Below are 19,738 nucleotides of genomic sequence, written 5' to 3'. Positions count from 1 at the left end.
GTTGTTTTTTGGGGGGGGGGGATCTGACCCATTCCCCAATCTGTTGGAAAAGTAGTTCCTCTTATTTCTGAGCCAATCCAATGCATGCTGAGGGAGCATACCCATTACTAATGCTATCAAAATAGTCATTCTCCTTAGAATTAGATTCCATTTCAATGTGTCACACATTACTCCCACAGTGTTATCACAATTTATTCTTCTTTGCTTTCCATGTCTACTCTATATCACACAACCATGGAAATAATAGTCTCATCTTCTCAACTTGTTGCTATGTATATGCGCTATGTGGCTCTTGGATATGTATATAATCATAAAATAGGAGCAGGAAGAGAAGAAAGATAAATCCATAGGTGTAGAGGCAATTGTGGATTCCAGTCTCATGGGTTTTACTGCCAAATACTACCACTCCACACAGGTGATTGCTCAAACGTTAGTGCTAGTTTTTATGCTCATCACTGTGATCAATGCGAAAACAAATTGGGAGCTTGCTCAGCCATGAAATACATTTCCAAGAAGGAGACAGATTGTAAGGAGATAGATGGGCTGAGACATCTGTTCAGCCTGTGCTTTCAGCAGGGCCGTCGGGCCGACCCTGACACTAGGTAGGCACTGGGCTTCTGCATAGCATTTAAAGGTATTAGTTTGAATGTTTGTATGCTTTTTAATTTTATGTTTTCATGTATATGTTCATTTTACTATACGTCTGTTTTATGTGGCATCAAATAGTTGCCTATTGTAAGGCTGCTCTGAGTCCCCTTCGGGGTGAGAAGGGCGGGGTATAAATACAGTAAGTAAGGAAATACCTTTTTATCTATGATTATGAATCTGATTTTCCTGCCAAAAAATGAAGAGAGGTACTCAGAGTTTAGGAAAGTAATTTGTTGTGACTTAATCTGCCATTATTTCTCAACCAACATGGTTTCAGTTGGGAAATGTAATGTTTGGGAAACAGCAACGTTTCCAAGGCCTTGTGGCATTTGCAGAGATTTCTGCCTCAAGTACCAAACTATTGTGTAGCAAAAATCACTGAAGTTGTTTTTCATCTGCAATTGTCCCAGACTCCACTTCTTGGGCTAGTTCATAGTTGAAGACTAGGGTGCTGCCAGCATAATCCTGGCAAGAGGAATAGTTTGATGTGGAAGTTCGCCATACTGATGGCATCCCTTTAAGATGCACTATCAATGGCTCCATCATTACATTATGGCTCATGTTGGAAAGACTAAGCATTATCTTATCACGATAACAATTTTTATATGAATCAACAGTTAGGGATAAACAAATGGTGTAGCACATAGGATGTCTTGCTAAATGCTGTTTTCCATAGCATGTAATATTTTGTTGTGTTTTTAGATCTTGACACTGTTTTATTTTAATTCTGGTGTTATTTTGGCTGAGTACAATACATTACATTGACCTCTTGGTGGTGACTTTTGTCTCCTTTGAATCATGTGGTTGTATATAACCATTGAATAATATGACTATAGTAATATGATATTCATTATTTAGTATGATATTTATCAGTGTTGACATATTTTGATTGGCATCCTGTTCACTTGCCTGGCAGCACCTAGTCTTCAACTGTTTTTTCCCCCAAACTTCCAGATTGAGGCACTGGGGGATGATACTTGCAGCACTCATCCAGTCATGGAACACATTGAGATGCTTCATCCACTCCAAAGTCAGAGTGTGTAAATTACCCAGCATTTCTTTAAGTGCTAACAGAATCAATGTCTCAGGATCAACCACAGATTCACTGTAATTGAGGTTTGGTAGCTGAGTGCTGAGACTGTTGCCTATAAGTTTGTAGTAACTTTGAGTTGATGAGGGTTGCAGGTTGATGGATGAAGATAGAAGAGAGAATGGGGTTGTACATACTGTAAATTCTGTTACAGTATTTGTACAATTACTGCAACTTCAGAAAGAAAAATCTTCTGTTTGGAATGAACAGCTTTGTGTCTGTGTGCTGTTTTTGTTCCTGAGGAGACCACTTTACTGCATTAAGGTATTTGGCTTCCTCACAGGAGTGAAGAGTTCCTTCTACTGTACAACAGGGGATTTCATGTCATTTGAAGCCCTGATTTCTCCAGCTGCCTGTTCTCAATGTTGGAGCACAGCAGACATCATTCTCCAACATCATGATTTTCAGCCCCATAGGAATGCTTTAATTGGATTTCTTTTGTTGGGAACTTCATCATTGTTGTTTCATTGATGATCTGTGATGCCAGCCATTCTTTACCAGAGAATGTAACATGAAAAGTGGAAGTTTGACATTGTGGGAGTTGTAGTTTTACAAAGTCTTTCAACTTCTCTGGCAAAAGGTGCTTCACCAAACTACATCTCCCAGGATTCCATAGCATGGAACTGTGACAATTAAAGTGGTGTTAAACTGCATTTATTTTTCAGAGTAGAACCAGCAAAAGTTTGGACAACTGAAGACAGCTGCCACTTTTGACTTGACTAGCACTATTGGAAGTGATCGAACTATGCATTACAGAATATCTGGCTAGACTTTTTTTCCAGAATGAAAGCAGCATGTTTGCTAAGGAATATATGGCTGTGAATGGTAAAATCGCCTACTGATGCATCTTGTATAATGTGCTTTTTTACTGGTGAACATTTAGTAGCCTGCCAGGACAACTTGGTCAATTTATTATATAAATTTCTGGATTTTTTCTATGGTATCTCAAGTGCTCCCTCAACTTCAGAAAAGGATTCCATGTCTTACCACCAAGCAGAATGAATGGCAAATAAAGACATAGGGCATTCTTGGTCCATGAAAAATTGCTTTTTAAAGTTACCTGCCCACAGGGGTGGAATGGCAGTTTTATAATGGTATAAAGGAGAAAATAGATAATCACCCATTTCAGAAATGATTCCTTTTACTTCCTTTTGTACACCAAGAAATTGATTTTTTAAAAATCACTTGGCCTCAAATGCTCAGATTCCCTATTCATGGACTGCTTTTATTGCATTTTAACAGTGTCCATATGCACTGTATAACATTTATAATGCTAGCCTTATTCTGAAAGGCAGTTACTATGGACATTTTCAATCAGATACTTGCTAGATGAGGTTCAGCTGTGTTCTTTTGGTCTCCTGCCTGTTTTGAATGTTGTAATCAGTGTGTACTTTATATATATATATAGGCACAAAGATTATGTTCTTGGTGGAAATCCAGGGGAACCAAACTTTCAGAATAGATTGAAACACTGCCCTATTGACTGGTATAACATTATAATATTTCAATGTGGGATGAGTGTTCAGGACAGGAGCCCTTGGTGGCACAATGGGTTAAACCCTTGTGCTGTCAGGATTGCTGACTGAAAGATCGGAAGTTCAAATCCAGGGAGTGGGTGAGCTCCTGTCTGTTAGCTCCAGCTTCCCATGTTGGGACATGAGAGAAGCCTTCCACAGTATGGTGAAACATCCGGGCATCCTCGGGCAACGTCCTTGCAGACTGCCAATTCTCTCACACCAGAAGCGACTTGCAGTTTCTCAGGTTGCTCCTGACATAAAAAAAAAAGTGTTCAGGACTCCAGGGTTTGAATCTGTACATGGCCATGGGAACCCATTGGGTGACCTTGGGCAAATCACACTCTCTCTAAGCTGCAGAGAAGGATGGTGACAAACATCTGAACAAATCCTGCCAAAGAAATCCTATGGGAGGACCACTATAAGTCAGAGATAACATAGAGCAGTGGTTCTCAACCTGTGGGTCCCCAGGTGTTTTGGCCCACAACTCCCAGAAATCCCAGCCAATTTACCAGTTTTTAGGATTTCTGGAAGTTGAAGGCCAAAACATTTGGGCACCCACAGGTTGAGGAACACTGACCTAGAGGAATGTCAGTTCTTCATCATATGCAAAAACAACAAAGTTGGGAAAAAGGAGGGATATAAATAAAGAAATCATTTCCTAAATAAGCTATAGAGATCTGATTTGCTGCAATACTTTAGGAATCCATAGATTGTTGGATTTTTACCAGCCTCACGTACTTCTTCAGATGGTATGAGAATGACTAGCCTTCCCTCCTTCCTCACTATCAAAGACTAGCACTGTATTTTATTCCCATCAAAAGAAGACAGCAATTATTTCACTACAGGTCAGCTTGTTAAGCAGAAGGAGTTTACATTTCACTGCAATGCACTCTATCTTTGGATGCCTTTGAAACGTTCTCAGGACCTTCAGTGATGGATAGCCAGCTGTTTGGGGCTTTGCTTCATTATTGGCATACTTATAACAAGAAGTGACTGTGGAGCTTTGGCCACTTTTCAAGGAGTTTTGTGTGAATTTATTGGGACTAACAATTTGGCTATAATGATCCTTCCATTTAATTCAGATTCCTTCATCTTCAAAAATATCATGAGGAGTGGATGAGAGAGATTTGTAGTGTATAACTTTGCCTATTTCATTTCCATAGCCAAGAACAAACGATTAGACCTATCTTCCCAAGTCCCTGAAGTTTTCTGAAAGTATGAGCAGTGACACTATTCATACTTTGGCAAATTGATGGGGGAAAATTCACTTGTGCAAAAATACCTATGCTTTTCAGCTACAGAAAACATGCACTTGGGCTTTGGAAACCATGTGTCTTGTGCAAAATGGCATTGATTGCTGCACAGAAATGTTGCCTCTTTTGTACAGGAAGAAACATTTTTTGTGCAAATGATAGTATTTCTATGTGTAGAAGTACAATTTTTGCATATATTGCTGTGTGCCAGGAACTGCACAGGAAACCAATCACTTGTCTGTGTGTAATTCTTTTTGTCAGACTTTCTTAACACTCAAAAACTATGTTTTTCCCCTCAAATAATTTAGAATATTCTTTCCACCCCTAAACTCAGTTATCAGAACACCCTTTTGCCATTGACATTGTGGATATTAGTGAGTATTCTTCACATCCCTAGTTCAGAGAGAGAAAATATTTCTTTGCATACTGCAAATTTCTTGTCAGGAGGAAGAGAAGTCAACACCTCACAGAAAATATGTTAGAAAGAGAGAAATTGCCATGGCATCCATCTGTGCATTCTGTTACCAATACACACACTTTTGTTAAGCTGTTATTATGGCATCCTAAATAAAAGAAACTGAAGAGAGAATAGGAAAAAAAGGTTTCTGAATCTCTCATTGTTGATTAACCACTTGTTTTGACTATTTCTGGTCTAGGACTGTGGCATTTTAGAAATGCTAGGAATACTAGAAATTGTGGGGCTGAAGGAAAATTTCATGAGGGGGGAATTCTTATTTAAAGATGCAATGCTCCTCATAGCTAAAGACTTCTTCTGGTCTGTCAGGGATGTCAGACTCAACTTGTCCCACCTTCTCAGTCCCTGTCACTGAAGAAGGAAAAGAGAAGAATGGGAAAAATGATAAATGGCTGTGGCTATGATGAGGGATGTTAAAATGACCACTGCCATTATGGTTTTCCCCTCTTCCAGCTTCCATGGCAAGGAGAGTGTTGAGGAATGTGCTTGAATACCTGTGTTCAAACTGGGTGGAGTTTAGCTTGGAGCTCCAGTCCTTCCTAAGGTTATGGTGGCTGCATGGGATCCATCGACTTCTTCTCCCTAAGCCCTGTTCCTGTTGCATTGTGGCACTACATGTTATATCTATATTATGTACCATCAAGTCATCTGGTGGCTTATGGTCACCTCGTGAATTTCATTTTTTTAAGGCAAGGAATACTTAGAGATGACTTTGCCAGTTCTATCCTCTTGTCAATCCCTCATTCAACTCTCCTGAATATTTTATCTTACTGCTATAGATGTTTTTAATTTTGACATTTTTACTTTTTAAGGATGTTCAAGGAAAAGCATACAGTGAGCCCTTGGTACCCACTAGGACTTGTTTCTAGGACCCTTTATGTATGTCAAAATCTCTGCATGCTCAAGTCTCATTATATACAATGGCATTGTAAAATGGTGTCCCTTATAATAATGGCAAATCAAGTCTTGCTTTTTGGAATTTAGGGGGCAATATTTTCAATCTATGGATGGCTAAATCCGTGAATACAGAATCTTTGGATACAGAGGATCAACTTATACCCCACATTTATAACAAACAAAGATGTACTATTTATCTCCTGATTTTTCATGGTTAATGGTCAGGATGTGAGTTGACCATTAGCTACAAATGAAAGTCTTTCAGTCTTTCTGGGATAAATTCTGTATTCCAAGGAACTACACACTATCTTATTATACATGCACATACCAGCACACAATGCCATTTGCTATTGATAAAACTGTGTAAAAAAAACACAATATAATTCAGACATTATGCATGGCTGCTCAAGAAGGACAATTGCATTTTCTCTGTCAAAAAATAAGCCATGAATGCTATCCTGAAAATTAAAACCTAATCTGGTATACTGGCAGATATGAATATTCAAAATAATGAATATTGTTTCCTTGTTGAAAACTGATGAACAGACCCCATCCCTTTCCCCCCTGCTCGTCTTTTTTTTTTTATGATGATGATGAGAAAACTCATTAGAAATGTGATGTTATTAGCAGTTTCTCTTGAATTGCAAATTTCTATCATACTATAACTAGTATTATGGTAATGATGAAATTAAATTAAATTAGCATATCATATAATATACAGAAAAGTGTTAATACATTTTAGTAATACAAGACAACAGATAATTGCCAGCTTAATAAGAATTTGTCCACTGCAAAGATCAGCTGGCTCATGTCTTCTTCCTGTGAACTTTTGAAAATTTATGCTACAAAGCCAACCTCAGGTTATACTTAAGCAAATAAAAAGGATGCCAATTTGCTCAGTGAGATTTTCAAAAATTTGCCTAAAACATCTATGGCTTGGTCAGTCTTGAAGCAGTAAACATCATGGAAACGTGTTTCCCATATGGCTGCATTTCACTGCATTCTGTATGGGTCAGACTATATATTATAGTGAATAACCATTCCCTGAGATTAATCTGCTTTTCCTCTCACAAAATGGCATGTGCAACTGTGGTCAGACTAGTAAATTACGGGATGCTTACTTTCTAATGATCAATCACAAATCAAAACATGTTAAATGCAAGATGTACAGATGCATGCTACTATAACAAATGATGTCTTTCACCACTCAAATTAGTACCTCTTCTAAAATGTGCTGAACTAATTGTCTAGTTTTCTCCTAAGACTCCTTCATTGTGGTTGTGTGTATACGTTGCTGGCATTATTGAAAATGATGATGATGATGATTATTATTATTATTATTCTTACTGCTGGCAGCTTTCTCCAAGTACATTGATTTCTGCTCAAACTGTTGCTTTTTCTTTCTATTTTGTTCTTTCAGTTCCACCATGGTTTATCAATCATCCTTCAAATCTCTATGCCTACGAAAGTATGGACATTGAGTTCGAATGTGCTGTCTCCGGTAAACCAATCCCTACAGTGCAGTGGATCAAGAATGGAGAAGTCGTCATTCCTAGTGATTATTTTCAGATTGTGGTAATTATTTTAAAATTGTTACACAACCAAAAGAGTGCAAGACTCTCCAAAAGAGAGTACAATGTTCCCTCACTTATTGTGGGGGTTACCTTCCTTGTATGTTGCAGTATTGCCTCTGAATTGATCAGCTCAGATGACATCAAGGTCGACAGTGATAAAAGACATACCTACGTAGTTATAGTGATGACTTACTTAAATCTCCCTTCTTTAGCTTCTAAAGCTGCTACTCAGCAAGTCTAGAATACTTGGGTTTAATGATTGAGTTAATCTTAGAACTAAACCGGATTATTAAATCAATCCATTTTCACATTTAAGCACTAGATTTTTAAATTACCCCTTCCATATAACTGCTAGTTACCTTTTTTTAAAAGCACCCACATTATATGTGAAGACTCATCTGAACTGTTATCTAATTTGATCATGAACAGCAATTTTCTTAGTGTTTTCTCATTAACAGCAATTTTGGGTTTTCAAGTCTGATGACAAGTTGTAGGAAATTTTCAGAGAGAACTCTATATTGAACGTCTGTCACCATCGTTAAAAACCTCTGAATTTCAAACTGCAGATTATTGTGAGGCATTTATTTGGCTAGAATATAATGGAGCATGGCTAGCTCTCACTGAGAATGCAACATCATAAAAACAGAATATGAAATCATTACTTTTGGGGACAACACCTTCCAGAAACACTCAGCGAATAGTGCAACACTCCCACTGTGGGCATTCATTGCAAAGGAAGCTATCTGGATGCATCTACACCATAGAATTATTGCAGTTTGACACTACTTTGACATCCATGGCTCAATACTATGGAATCATGGGAGCTGCAGTTTTACAAGATCTTTAGCCTTCTCTGCCAAAAAAGTACTGGTGCCTCATCAAAGTACAACTGCAACGCTTCCATAGCATAGAGCCATGGCAGTTAAAATGATGCTAAACTGCAGTAATACTATAGTGTAGTTGCACCCTACCTTGAGGACGCTTCATCTTTTCTTTGCCAGCCAGCTTCATCTTTACTAGCCAGCTGTGGCGCAGCTGGCTAGTAACCAGCTGCAATAAATCACTACTGACTGAGAGGTCATGAGTTCGAAGCCCGGGTCGGGTTAAGCCCCCGACCATTAAATAGCCCGGCTTGCTGTTGACCTATGCAGCCCCGAAAGACAGTTGCATCTGTCAATTAGGGAAATTTAGGTACGCTTTATGCGGGAGGCTAATTTAACTAATTTACAACATCATAAAATTTCTAGCAAAACACGAGGAAAGGAATGAGGAAGTACAGACACTAGTGGACAGTGAAGCAACAGCTCCCCCTGTGGCCGGAATCGTGAAGCTGGAAAAAAATGTTAAATGCCTCTGTGTCTGCCTATATATGTTGTTTGTCTGTTGGCATTGAATGTTTGCCATATATGTGTTCATTGTAATCCGCCCTGAGTCCCCTTCGAGGTGAGAAGGGCGGAATATAAATACTGTAAATAAATAAATATTATAAGCTTTGTGAATGCATCAGTGAAAAACACATTGCCATTAAAAAACTGGTATTCAGTTTGTGACTCATGATAGCAGAACGATTGATTTTCATCCTGACTAAATATTGTAACATGCCCATGTTCGCTATAGAAAATTAATAAAATTAAGGGGGGATTAATAAGTTTGACCCTTCACTTTTGTCCCATATGAGAAATAGGTTGAAGGAAACTAAGCTAGAACAGCTTTGGACTTCATTTCCCAGAAGCCCCACCAGTATGGCCATTACCAAGGATTCTAGGAAGTTCAAAACATCAGGAGGAGCCAGTAGGAACACAGGAAGACCATATTCCAAATGGAAAGACCTGAGCAGGCCTTTTCAGGACAGGAGGACTCTCATTCATGGGGTCGCCATAAGTCAGAATTCTGGTAGAAGAACTCATGGAGAAGGTGCAGTTGCTGATCTAAATGTATCGTGTATCTAATATCACAGCTGTGTACACACAATGTCAGGTATTTTAAAATGCTTTCTTCCTTTGAGAAGTACTCAACTAGAGTTTAGTAAACACATTGGCCAAGTGATAATTGCTTCTCCCCATAAAGACTTTGCTTTGAGAGGCTGAGCTTATAAATCAGCTTGCTTATGCAGTGCCCCTTTCCTAATTAATGTTCCTTCTATTAAGTGAAATTGACAATGATTATCTAAATTAAACCTGTTCTAGTTCATAAAAGGCTAGGCACTTTCCCCATTCTTTTCAAAGAAGATTTACTCTGCGGTACGAGCATCCAAGTTCAGGCAACTTTACTCGCCATTGCTGTTTATAATAAAGACAATCAGGCAGTCATAACTCTGCTTGCCAAGATGTGGAAAATTTCATTATGTAATTGCAAGAAGGGCAGATATATCCTTTCAGAATCTTCCTTTCAGAGAGGAACGCTTTAATAAGGGGCATCATTCAAAACAGGACATAAAAAATAAAATTGAATCAAGAATGGTGCCAAAAGTACTCCCTCAAAAGCCAAAGTTATGCAGCATCGCTTAATATTGCCTGCCAAGAGTACCTGCAAGATGAAATCCTGTCCAAGTATTGCTGATATATAATCATGCACCTTCCCCCCAAACTTTGTGGCTGTTTAAATCCTCCTAGGTCTCAGTGGAGATGACTTTCAAATCCATCTTCTTAATCGGAAGTATTTGCTTTCATCTTCAGCTCACAACACAATGAAATGTATCGGAACAAATATGCCTCCCATGCAATACAACCTCCTTTAATGTCAAATTTAAGTGATTTTAAGTGTTGCATAAGGAGTTGGAGCTAGTTTTCTGCATTTGCAGTATTGTTATTATTTCTCGCCAGTCCAGTTCCTGGCAGCTGAGAGAACGATGGGAGTCAGCACATTTTTTAAATGAGTGTGCATTTTACTACAGTCCTCTTAAGGCTGGGAAAGACAGTTAGGAATGGCTGACTGTATAATCTTACCTTACCTTACATAGTTTTTTTTTTAAAGCAAAGTTTTATGAAAGCCAATCTTTTCAGAATTTTTGTTGTTTTAAATGGTGTCCTTCAGTAATTTCCAAAGCCACATTCCAGAAGAGAATTGCTAATGTTATGAAGTTAATAATTACAGTCTGCCCTCCACATTTATAGGTTTAACTTTTGTGAAATTGATTATTCATTGAATCTCAGAATCCTAGAGTTAGAAGAAACCACAACGGCTATCCAGCCCAACCCCCTTGCCATGAAGGAATACAGAATCAAAGCACCTCCAGCACATGGCTACCCAGCCTTTGCTTAGAAACCTCCAGAGGAGATTCCGCCACACTCTGATGAAGCAAAGTCCTCCAGATCTCTGGAAGTTGACCATATTGTTGTGCTGGAAACTATCTAGGAAACTCTAGGTCCTTTGAATGTGATTTTCCTGCTTCTTGGCAGGGGGTCAGACTCAATGGCCCATGGGGTCTCTTCCAGCTCTATGATTCTATGATTCCCCAGCAGAAGTTTGTGGTCAGCTTTTAGCAGAAATTCATGTTTGTGTTGTATTGGAGGATCTAGATTCCTAGAGCAATATTCTCTCAATTGCAGTTATTTATATGAAGTTTTCCAAATTTACGGGTGCCCTGCACCCCTTCCTCCAGTGAATGTGAAAGGCTGACTGTAACTGGGTGAAAGATGCCCTGCTATGCTCACATATTTATAATCTCTAGTGATTGAAAGTAGACATATATAGGAAGCCTTTTACAATATAAAGACATTGAATTGTTGCCGATATGTGAGGCCACTCTAAGTCCCCATTGGGGTTGAGAAGGGTGGGGTACAAATATGGTAAATAAATAAATAAATAAATAAATAAATTGTCTTATTTATTTTGGCCTTACTTGAAACTGGAAATTGTGCAACTGTCCAGATATTGTTGGACCCTAACTCCCAACATAATCATTCCCAGGGGCATCTATGGTTACAAAGCCTTTAAGATAGTTCCCAGGAGCCCCGGTGGCGAAGTGTGTTAAAGCGCTGAGCTGCTGAACTTGCAGACCAAAAGGTCCCAGGTTCAAATCCCGGGAGCAGAATGAGCGCCTGCTATTAGCTCCAGCTTCTGCCAACCTAGCAGTTTGAAAACATGCCAATGTGAGTAGATCAATAGGTACTGCTCCAGCGGGAAGGTAACGGCGCTCCATGCAGTCATGCCGGCCACATGACCTTGGAGGTGTCTACGGACAACGCCGGCTCTTCAGCTTAGATATGAAGATGAGCACCAACCCCCAGAGTCAGTCACGACTGGACTTAACGTCAGGGGAAAACCTTTAATTAAGATAGTTCCCATTTTAGTGGAAAATAATCATTTTTCCCTGAAGGTGTGGGTATTGAGGGAGGTCTGTGGGAGCCCAAGGCTGGCCCAGGGATAGAAGCTGCAAGCAGTCTTGTGAGCTATATTTTGCCCATCCTTTCCCTGCAAAATTGTAGTATCAAGATGATATCATCCAATTCAGCCTTGATCTAGGAAAGCAGCTACTAGTCTGAGCTGTTCTTCTAATTCACTGGGAAGGATGCACCACTATTTTTCTAAGGCTGTCAATCTAGCTGTCAAACAGCTCACATCACCAGGAAGTCCTTCCAGATCTTTAGTCCAAATCTCTTGTAATATGAACTCAGTGGGTCTCTTCTATCTGAAGTGTGTGAAACACATCTTGAGATAATTCTCTCTGCTTCTTTCTGTCTCTCTAGGGTGGCAGCAACCTGCGAATTCTGGGGTTGGTAAAGTCAGATGAAGGCTTCTACCAGTGCGTAGCTGAAAATGATGCCGGAAACGCACAGACCAGCGCACAGCTAATCATCCCTGAGCCTGGTAAGATGAAAAGGATATGCAGAATTTCTGTCTTTAATTAGCAGGATTACCAGAGCCTTGAACCACGTGACCCTCACTGGCCCCTGACCTTTTGCTAGCGGTAGTGCAATTGCATTCGGCAGTCTATAGCAAGCCCAGCAAGTCATCATTCATCTTTGTGTGCCATCTGTTTTCATTTCAGCAGAAACACAATATGCTCTGCCCTTGGAACAGCTACTAAAAGGGTTCATTAGAGATGCAGAAATATTCCAGGACTATCCCTCCATTGCCTCCTTAGAAGGAGGAAATCATACTACTACTATGCAGAATCATGTCTGTGTTTTATATTTTGTCTGTTTTTATCATTTGTCCTGATCTATGATACACTCTGGACATATATTGAGAAGGTAAAAGAAAAGGCCATTGCACCAATAAATGCTTCATCTCCTTACAAACTTAACTTATCCTTCCCTGCTATGATTAAAATATGTTGTGTTGTGAAGAAAATGGCAGTGGTATCTGACTGCTTCTACGTGATTGACTCAACAAATCCACTCAGTATCCTGGGTCCAGGTTAACCTTAAAATAGTTTCAACACTCAGGACAGCTCCTTTATATTTACCATCCCAATGACATATAAGCCCCAGCTGACTCAAGAAAGTAGAATATCCCAAAACCAGTGTGATACTGATTAGTTTAATAAAGATTACTCTTCAATATGAAAAACTAGTTAAAATAATTGAATGTCTGAAACTAATTGACTTTCTCAATAATACTGGGTAAGGAAGCAGTGAAATGTTTGTTACAGATACAGTGAGCCATTGGTATCTACTGGAGTTTGGATCCAGGCCCTCCCATGGATACCAAAATCCATGAAAGCAACAGTGGTGCAACAAATGGCATCCCTTTATAAAATGGCAAAAATCAGCATTTGCTTTTGGTTGAATTTGTAGATGCAGAATCCGTGAATACGGAAGGTTGGATATATAACAGTTTTTAGGCAATACCATGTTAATCTGTTTTAACATGGGGTTGTTTGTTTGCATATTACTCAGATATCTCTCTGTTGAAACTCACTTTTTTGTAAGCTTCAAAATAAATACAATTTAGAAAAAACAGTTATGAACAAATAGATTAGAGAGGCAGTGGCATAAAACCAATTCCACCTTTGTTCCTCTCCCTTGGAAAATCAAAAAGACTCAAAATAGTCTTAAGTCACTGAAGCTATTCATCTTTAATTATATTCATAGAAATGTAAATCAAGGGCTAATTCACACAAATATTGTGGCATGTATAATTTACAAAAATGTGATAGTGATGATGCTGATTTGATTTACTGTTTAACCTTGCAGTTGTTTCTACAAGTGTCCCATTATTAGATATGAGAAAGGGCACATAATGTCCAATAGTTTTAGTAAATAGTTTTCATTACAAATGCAAGAATCTCATAGCCACCTTGGAGGACTATGGGAGTAGACACCCAAATATATTACTTTCCCATCCTATATTATTAAGTGTTTTCTTTTCTTGGTGTTGTTGGCATTCTTGAATTTTCTAGAAGGTGATTTCAGTATGCTTGTTATTCTGGTCACATGTTTCCAAATAAGAACTCACGAAAAGTGCAAATGTGCTTGTAATCTCAATTAACGGGAAGATTTTTTAAATGCTGTAACTTAATGGGTTTCTTGGGCCCCTTCCATACAGCTGTATAAAATCCCACATTATCTTATTTGAACTGGAATATATGGCAGTGTGGACTCAGATAACTCAGTTCAAAGCAGATATTGTGGGATTTTCTGCCTTGATAGTCTGGGTTACATGGCTGTGAGGAAGGGCCTTCTGAAGCACCATCAAGAAAGCATCTGGGTTAGCTGTGCTATTCAAGTATAATTCAGATTCTCATAGTTAAGTAGTGGTCTACTACATCACTGTTCTGTTGTGTATTGTGCAACTAATAGCATATCTATAAATGTGCTTGCTTTGTCTGCAGTCCCACCAGAACAAATGCTGCCTAGAAGACATGAGCAACTTTGTGTGACTCAGCTTTCTACTTAATTCAGATGCCATGGCCAAAACCCTTTAATGTAAGGCTAAAAGAGTATGATGTGCCCAAGGTGGATTTCATAACTAAGAGGAGAGTTGAACCCTGGTCTCCAAAGTCATAGTCCAACACTCAAGCCACTTTACCATGCTGACTACAAGGCTGCCTGTTAATCTATAGTAACTCCACAAATTTCATAGGGTTATCTTAGGCTAGGAATCTTCAAAAGTGATTTTGCCAGTTCTTTCCTCTGAAATATAGCCTGCATTTCTTGGTATCCATAGGTAGTCTCCTATCCAAGTACTGAGCCTACTTTGCTTCCAAGATCAGATGGGATTAGATTCCTTTAGCATGTTTAGGCACCATTATATTTATAATGTTCTAAAGCAATTCTTTACCTCTATGATTCTGATGAATAATTAAAATAGTCCCTTTTCTATTTATTTTTAAAGAAAGTTTCAATACTATACACTCTTGGCTTATGTTACAAAAAACAAAAACTGCAGGGCACTCAATAGCATCTCCAGGGAAAAAGAGAGATATGTCATTTTATTCTTTCCTAATTTTCTCACATGTTATCAAAAAACTTTCCTTCCTCTTTAGAACATCTATGTTTATGTTACTCTTTGAGGGGTTTAACTGTCTTTTTAATTGAAGCCTAACTTCCTTGGTCATTTCTCTTAAAGAGATACTATCCCAAAGAGGAAGGAGCTAGATCATTGTTGACCAAGCAAGCCAAAATGATGCTATATATTGTACATCATAACAAGTAACACCTAGAGCAATGATGGGCAACCTTTTGCACCTGGTGTGTCAAAATTCACCAAAAAACCTAGCATGACTTGCGTGGTGTGTCACTTCGAGAGAAAAAACATAATTTTGCACTATGTATAGTTTAAATAACAAAAATGTATAATTGTAATATATAACTGTATTTAATGAATCAAAAACTATTTACTACCAGTATTTCCATGTACAACAATCTATGGTACCTCTTGCAGTTTCCACGCTAATTTCTCTATATTCTGGTTTCAATGTAGTCATGAATAATGAATAATAATATAATAATATAATAGTAAATGTAATGTGCATAATTCCCATGGAGTAAAAAACAAGACCACTGGACCAAATCACACCGAATTTGGCCACAAAAGACATAGTCATCCAATGAATCTGCATGCGGCAGCGTGTCAGCAAAAATGGCTAGGCGTGTCAGTGCTGACACGCGTGTCATAGGTTGGCCATCACTGACCTAGAGGCTCCAGTATTGGCACTCCATGGCTGCTCTTTGGACCTGTGCTCTTTATTATGCTCTAGCTTAGAATAAAAGTAAACTTAAATGAAGAATAGCCCTAAAGAACAATTGGAACACTACTGTAAACTGTCTCCAATCCCTCCTTTATGAATGATTATTGCTTTTCCTGAGCTATTTAATCATATCATTCAAACAATGGCACTCTGATTCCTCGGAGATCTTGCAAATGGTGGCATGCACAGATGGTGGGGGACCCAGATCTAAATACAAATTGAGTACTGGGCTTAGCCACTGTGGGAAGAACATAGCTCTCTCTGTTTAATTTTTTTGTCAATAAACGGACACCATCTCTTTCTCACATGGTGTGAGCACTGTATACCACAGCTGTTCTCTTTGAGCTGTCCACAGGCAAAACAGACAGGGAGTTACCCCTGGCAACTGTGACAATCTGCTGTGCGCTGAAGCCTGGACAATGACCTATTAAACTCACCATTTGCTGTTGGTGAATATTTATGGGGATCCCTAATGAACTTTCAATACAGTCTCACAAGTCGTGGCCAATACATCCTTTTTCAATCATGATGTTCAGTGAAAGGCCAGGGAAAGTGACTTGCAAAAGACTATTGTCCCATGTTAAAACAGAATCAGTTTCCAACATATATACACACAGACTCCAGAAAGCCATGTGGGTGACCAAATTGACATTTTTCACTGTCAGTTAACAATGTTTTTTAATTAATTAATTAATTAATTAATACTTACAGCCTAATTCTACAAGCACAAATGTATTTTGTACCTGGAAGGTATACACTTGTAGAATTTCTTTCTCCAGATTTCCACAGTAACATGCCAACTATGATGAAACTATGGCTAGAAAGAGATGGGGGCTAAACTCTAAAGGCACATCTACACTGACTCAGTAAACAGGCTCAATGCAATGTCTTATCTTAATTCTAGAGTGTTTGGGGCAGGCTTTGAGAGCATTTTAAGGTGTACTTTATGCAACAGTCATCTGGACTGGCAATTCACTTGAATTGTAACAGTGGAGATGGGAGAACATATCCAACAACACTGAGAATATCTGAGAAGGTTTAAGGCAGACTTCATGCTACACACACACACACAATTTCTTGCTGCTACTCCACATGCTTCAACATCTGATGCCTGAGGCAGCTATGGACGTTCTACACGGCTATATAATCCAGTTTATCAAATCATATAATCCACATATATAATAATGTATATGTGGATAGTTTATCAAATCATATAATCCACATATATAATCATGTAATCCTGCTTTGAACTGGATTATATTACTCTACATGGCCATATAATCCAGCTCTAAATAGATACTGCGTATACTCGAGTATACGCCTAGTTTTTCAGCCCTTTTTTAGGAGTGAAAAAAAACCTCCTTGGCTTATACTCGGGTGAGGGTCCTAGTGGGCTTATATTCAGGTCGGCTTATACTCAAGTATATATGGTATATTTATTATTTTTCTCTATTATTACTGGTATTGTTACATTTATTATTTTACTCTATTATTATTACATTTATTATTTTACTCTATTATTGTTGTTACTTTTACATTTATTTTACTTTATTTTTATTATTAATAATACATTTATTATTTTGCTCTATTTATTATTACATTTATTATTTTACTGCATTATTATTATTATTATTACATTTATTATTTCACTCTATTCTGGCTTCCCTGAGCAGGGAGTTGCAGTCAAGGGGCAACCACATATTATAGCTTATTTATTTATTGTGTCAGAAGCGAACCGAGGGTACAAGTTGTAATGTATTTGAAAACACAATCAAAGATAATAAAAAAAAAACTTGGCATTATACTAAATGTCCTTTGACCAGTAGTTGGCCACTTGGCGTGCCTCTGTTGTGGTAAGAAGGTCCTCCATTGTGCATGTTTCAGGGCTCAGATTGCATTGTAATAGGTGGTCTGTGGTTTGCTCTTCTCCACACTCACATGTCATGGATTTCACTTTGTAGCCCCATTTTTTAAGGTTGGATCTGCATTTTGTGGTGCCAGAGCACAGTCTGTTCAGCGCCTTCCAAGTCTCCCAGTCTTCTGTGTGCCCAGGAGGGAGTCTCTCATCCGGCATCAGCCACAGATTGAGGTTCCAGGTTTCAGGTTTTTGGACTCTTGCTTGCTGGGATGTTCCTGCAAGTATCTCTATAGATCTTAGAATCTTATAGCTCATGTATAGTGAGAAAGAAAAAAACGCTGTATTGCCCTAATAATAATAATAATAATAATAATAATAATTTGGAAACAATGGACATTGACAAAATTGCGATCTGCCAACTGCAGAGGGCCACCCTGCTGGGATTTGCGCGCATCATCCGAAAATACATCACACAGTCCTGGACACTTGGGAAGTGTTCGACTTGTGATTTTATGATACGAAGTCCAGCATGTCTATCTTGTTTGCTGTGTCATACAATGTCGTTGTGTCAATAAATAATAATAATAATAATAATAATAATAATAATATCAACAACAACAACAACTTCATTTATAATCTGCCATATCTCCCCAAGATGACTCAGGTTGGTTTCCAACATATCCATGAGACCAGTACCTGTAGTTTTATTTATTTATATTTGACAAAATAACCCTCTCTAGGCATTTTCTAGGTGTTCCTGTGCACCTTTATGGCATCCTTGAGCTGGACCTCCTTCATTTCAACAGAGTTCAATATTAGCAATCATTTCATGTATCCATGTGAAATCCAGAAATGCACTCCCTGTGGACATAGCAGTCATATTGTTCTCAGAAATGTTCTTGCCTTCAGTGCAAGAAAGTGACTCAACACATTATGACATTGTGTTGAAAAAAATGGCGAGATTTGCCATGAAGTGTGTGTGTGTGTGTGTGTGTGTGTGTGTAGGGGCTGTGCTTCAAGACTTTAGGGGCTTTTTTGGGGGGGGGTGTTGAATATCATTTTCACAATAACCAGCTATTTTGAACAAAAACATTCAGAAGTGTGAAAAGGCATTGAAAATACTTGCACAGACTCTCCTCATTTTGCCCGTCAGATAAAAAGGGCTTGAAATAATTTGTCCTTACATGCAAGAATGAACTAAGATTTACATCCCTAATATTATTCAAAATGTTTATTTTACATGAGCGGTTTTGTTTTTGTTTTGCATTTAGAGGCTCCTCATAACCTGAGGCTTTCACTGTAGCCAACTTGTGCATAAATTTGAATTTCTTCATATCTGTCCAAGGAATTAGGTGCAACTATATCCCGGAATAGCAGCTGGCCCCTAAGGCAGCATGGCACAAAGGCACTTGGCCATCTCTGTTGGAAGTGTGGAGGAGGTGGAAAGAAGTTGCAGCCAGTGGATGTCCTGCTGTGTTCGAGTCCTGCCAGGCTTTTCAGAACAGTCATTTCCAGAAGGCTGGCACCACATTAATCATTTCCACCTCTCAATGCCTTGGGCTCAGTTGCCAAGGCTAGGAAGATGCCATGGTAGGGCCCAGAGGCCTTGCCAGGTCAGAATGAGTCTGACTTATAATTGAATTAATTTCAGATGCTCAGAATGTGGTTTTGAATTAACCCACTTTAAATGGACACTTGTTTCTAACATTTGTCCTGTGAGATTTTAGCATGGAATATCTCAGTTACTCAGTTAATTTTGTGCAATGTTTTTAATGCTTTGTAACTCTATTTTATGTTGGCACCTTGGAGTGCTTTTGTGAGTGGTCCTGAGTCCCTTCGGGGAGATGGTGGTGGGGTAAAAATAAAGATGATGATGATAATGATTATCAGAGATATTCCAGGCTTCTTTCAAAAAAAGTACATACCAAATCCTTATATCTTAAATTTGTGTATGTAATGTTATTATACACAATGGCTAACTCAAAATAAAATTTGTTCTCATATTCACATGATGTAAAGACAGTAGGCTACAGAAAAAAATATTAAATTCATTTCAAGTAAATAATGAAAAAGGCTCTATTCAACATCTGATGTATCACTGGTTTATAGACTGGGGCTGAATTCTATTAGTATTACCAGCTAGATGAGACTCATTGAATTAACTGTTCAACATTGAATCAACACTAATATAAATATCATTTTACCCATTAGGTATAATCTAATTGGAACTACCAGGGTAAGGAGGAGAACCATGTATTTTCTCAGACACTGTTGAGCTATAAGCCTCAG

General features: G+C 38.5%; 1 protein-coding gene across 2 annotated transcripts in view; it reads left to right on the top strand.

Moving 5' to 3' along the window:
• dcc (DCC netrin 1 receptor) overlaps positions 1-19,738 on the top strand; it is a 1,120,333-nt gene that overhangs the window by 693,304 nt on the left and 407,291 nt on the right. For both annotated transcript variants that reach the window (XM_008117567.3, XM_008117566.3), the window contains exons 6-7: positions 7,301-7,455; positions 12,143-12,263. In XM_008117567.3, the coding sequence (XP_008115774.2) occupies positions 7,301-7,455; positions 12,143-12,263 (276 nt within the window). The remainder of the gene's footprint in view (positions 1-7,300; positions 7,456-12,142; positions 12,264-19,738) is intronic.

The sequence above is a fragment of the Anolis carolinensis genome, chromosome 2 (genome assembly GCF_035594765.1).
Source record: "Anolis carolinensis isolate JA03-04 chromosome 2, rAnoCar3.1.pri, whole genome shotgun sequence".
In the NCBI taxonomy this organism is placed as follows: Eukaryota; Metazoa; Chordata; class Lepidosauria; order Squamata; family Dactyloidae; genus Anolis; species Anolis carolinensis.
Note: the sequence above shows the minus strand (reverse complement) of the source record. Positions and strands in the feature narration are given on the sequence as shown.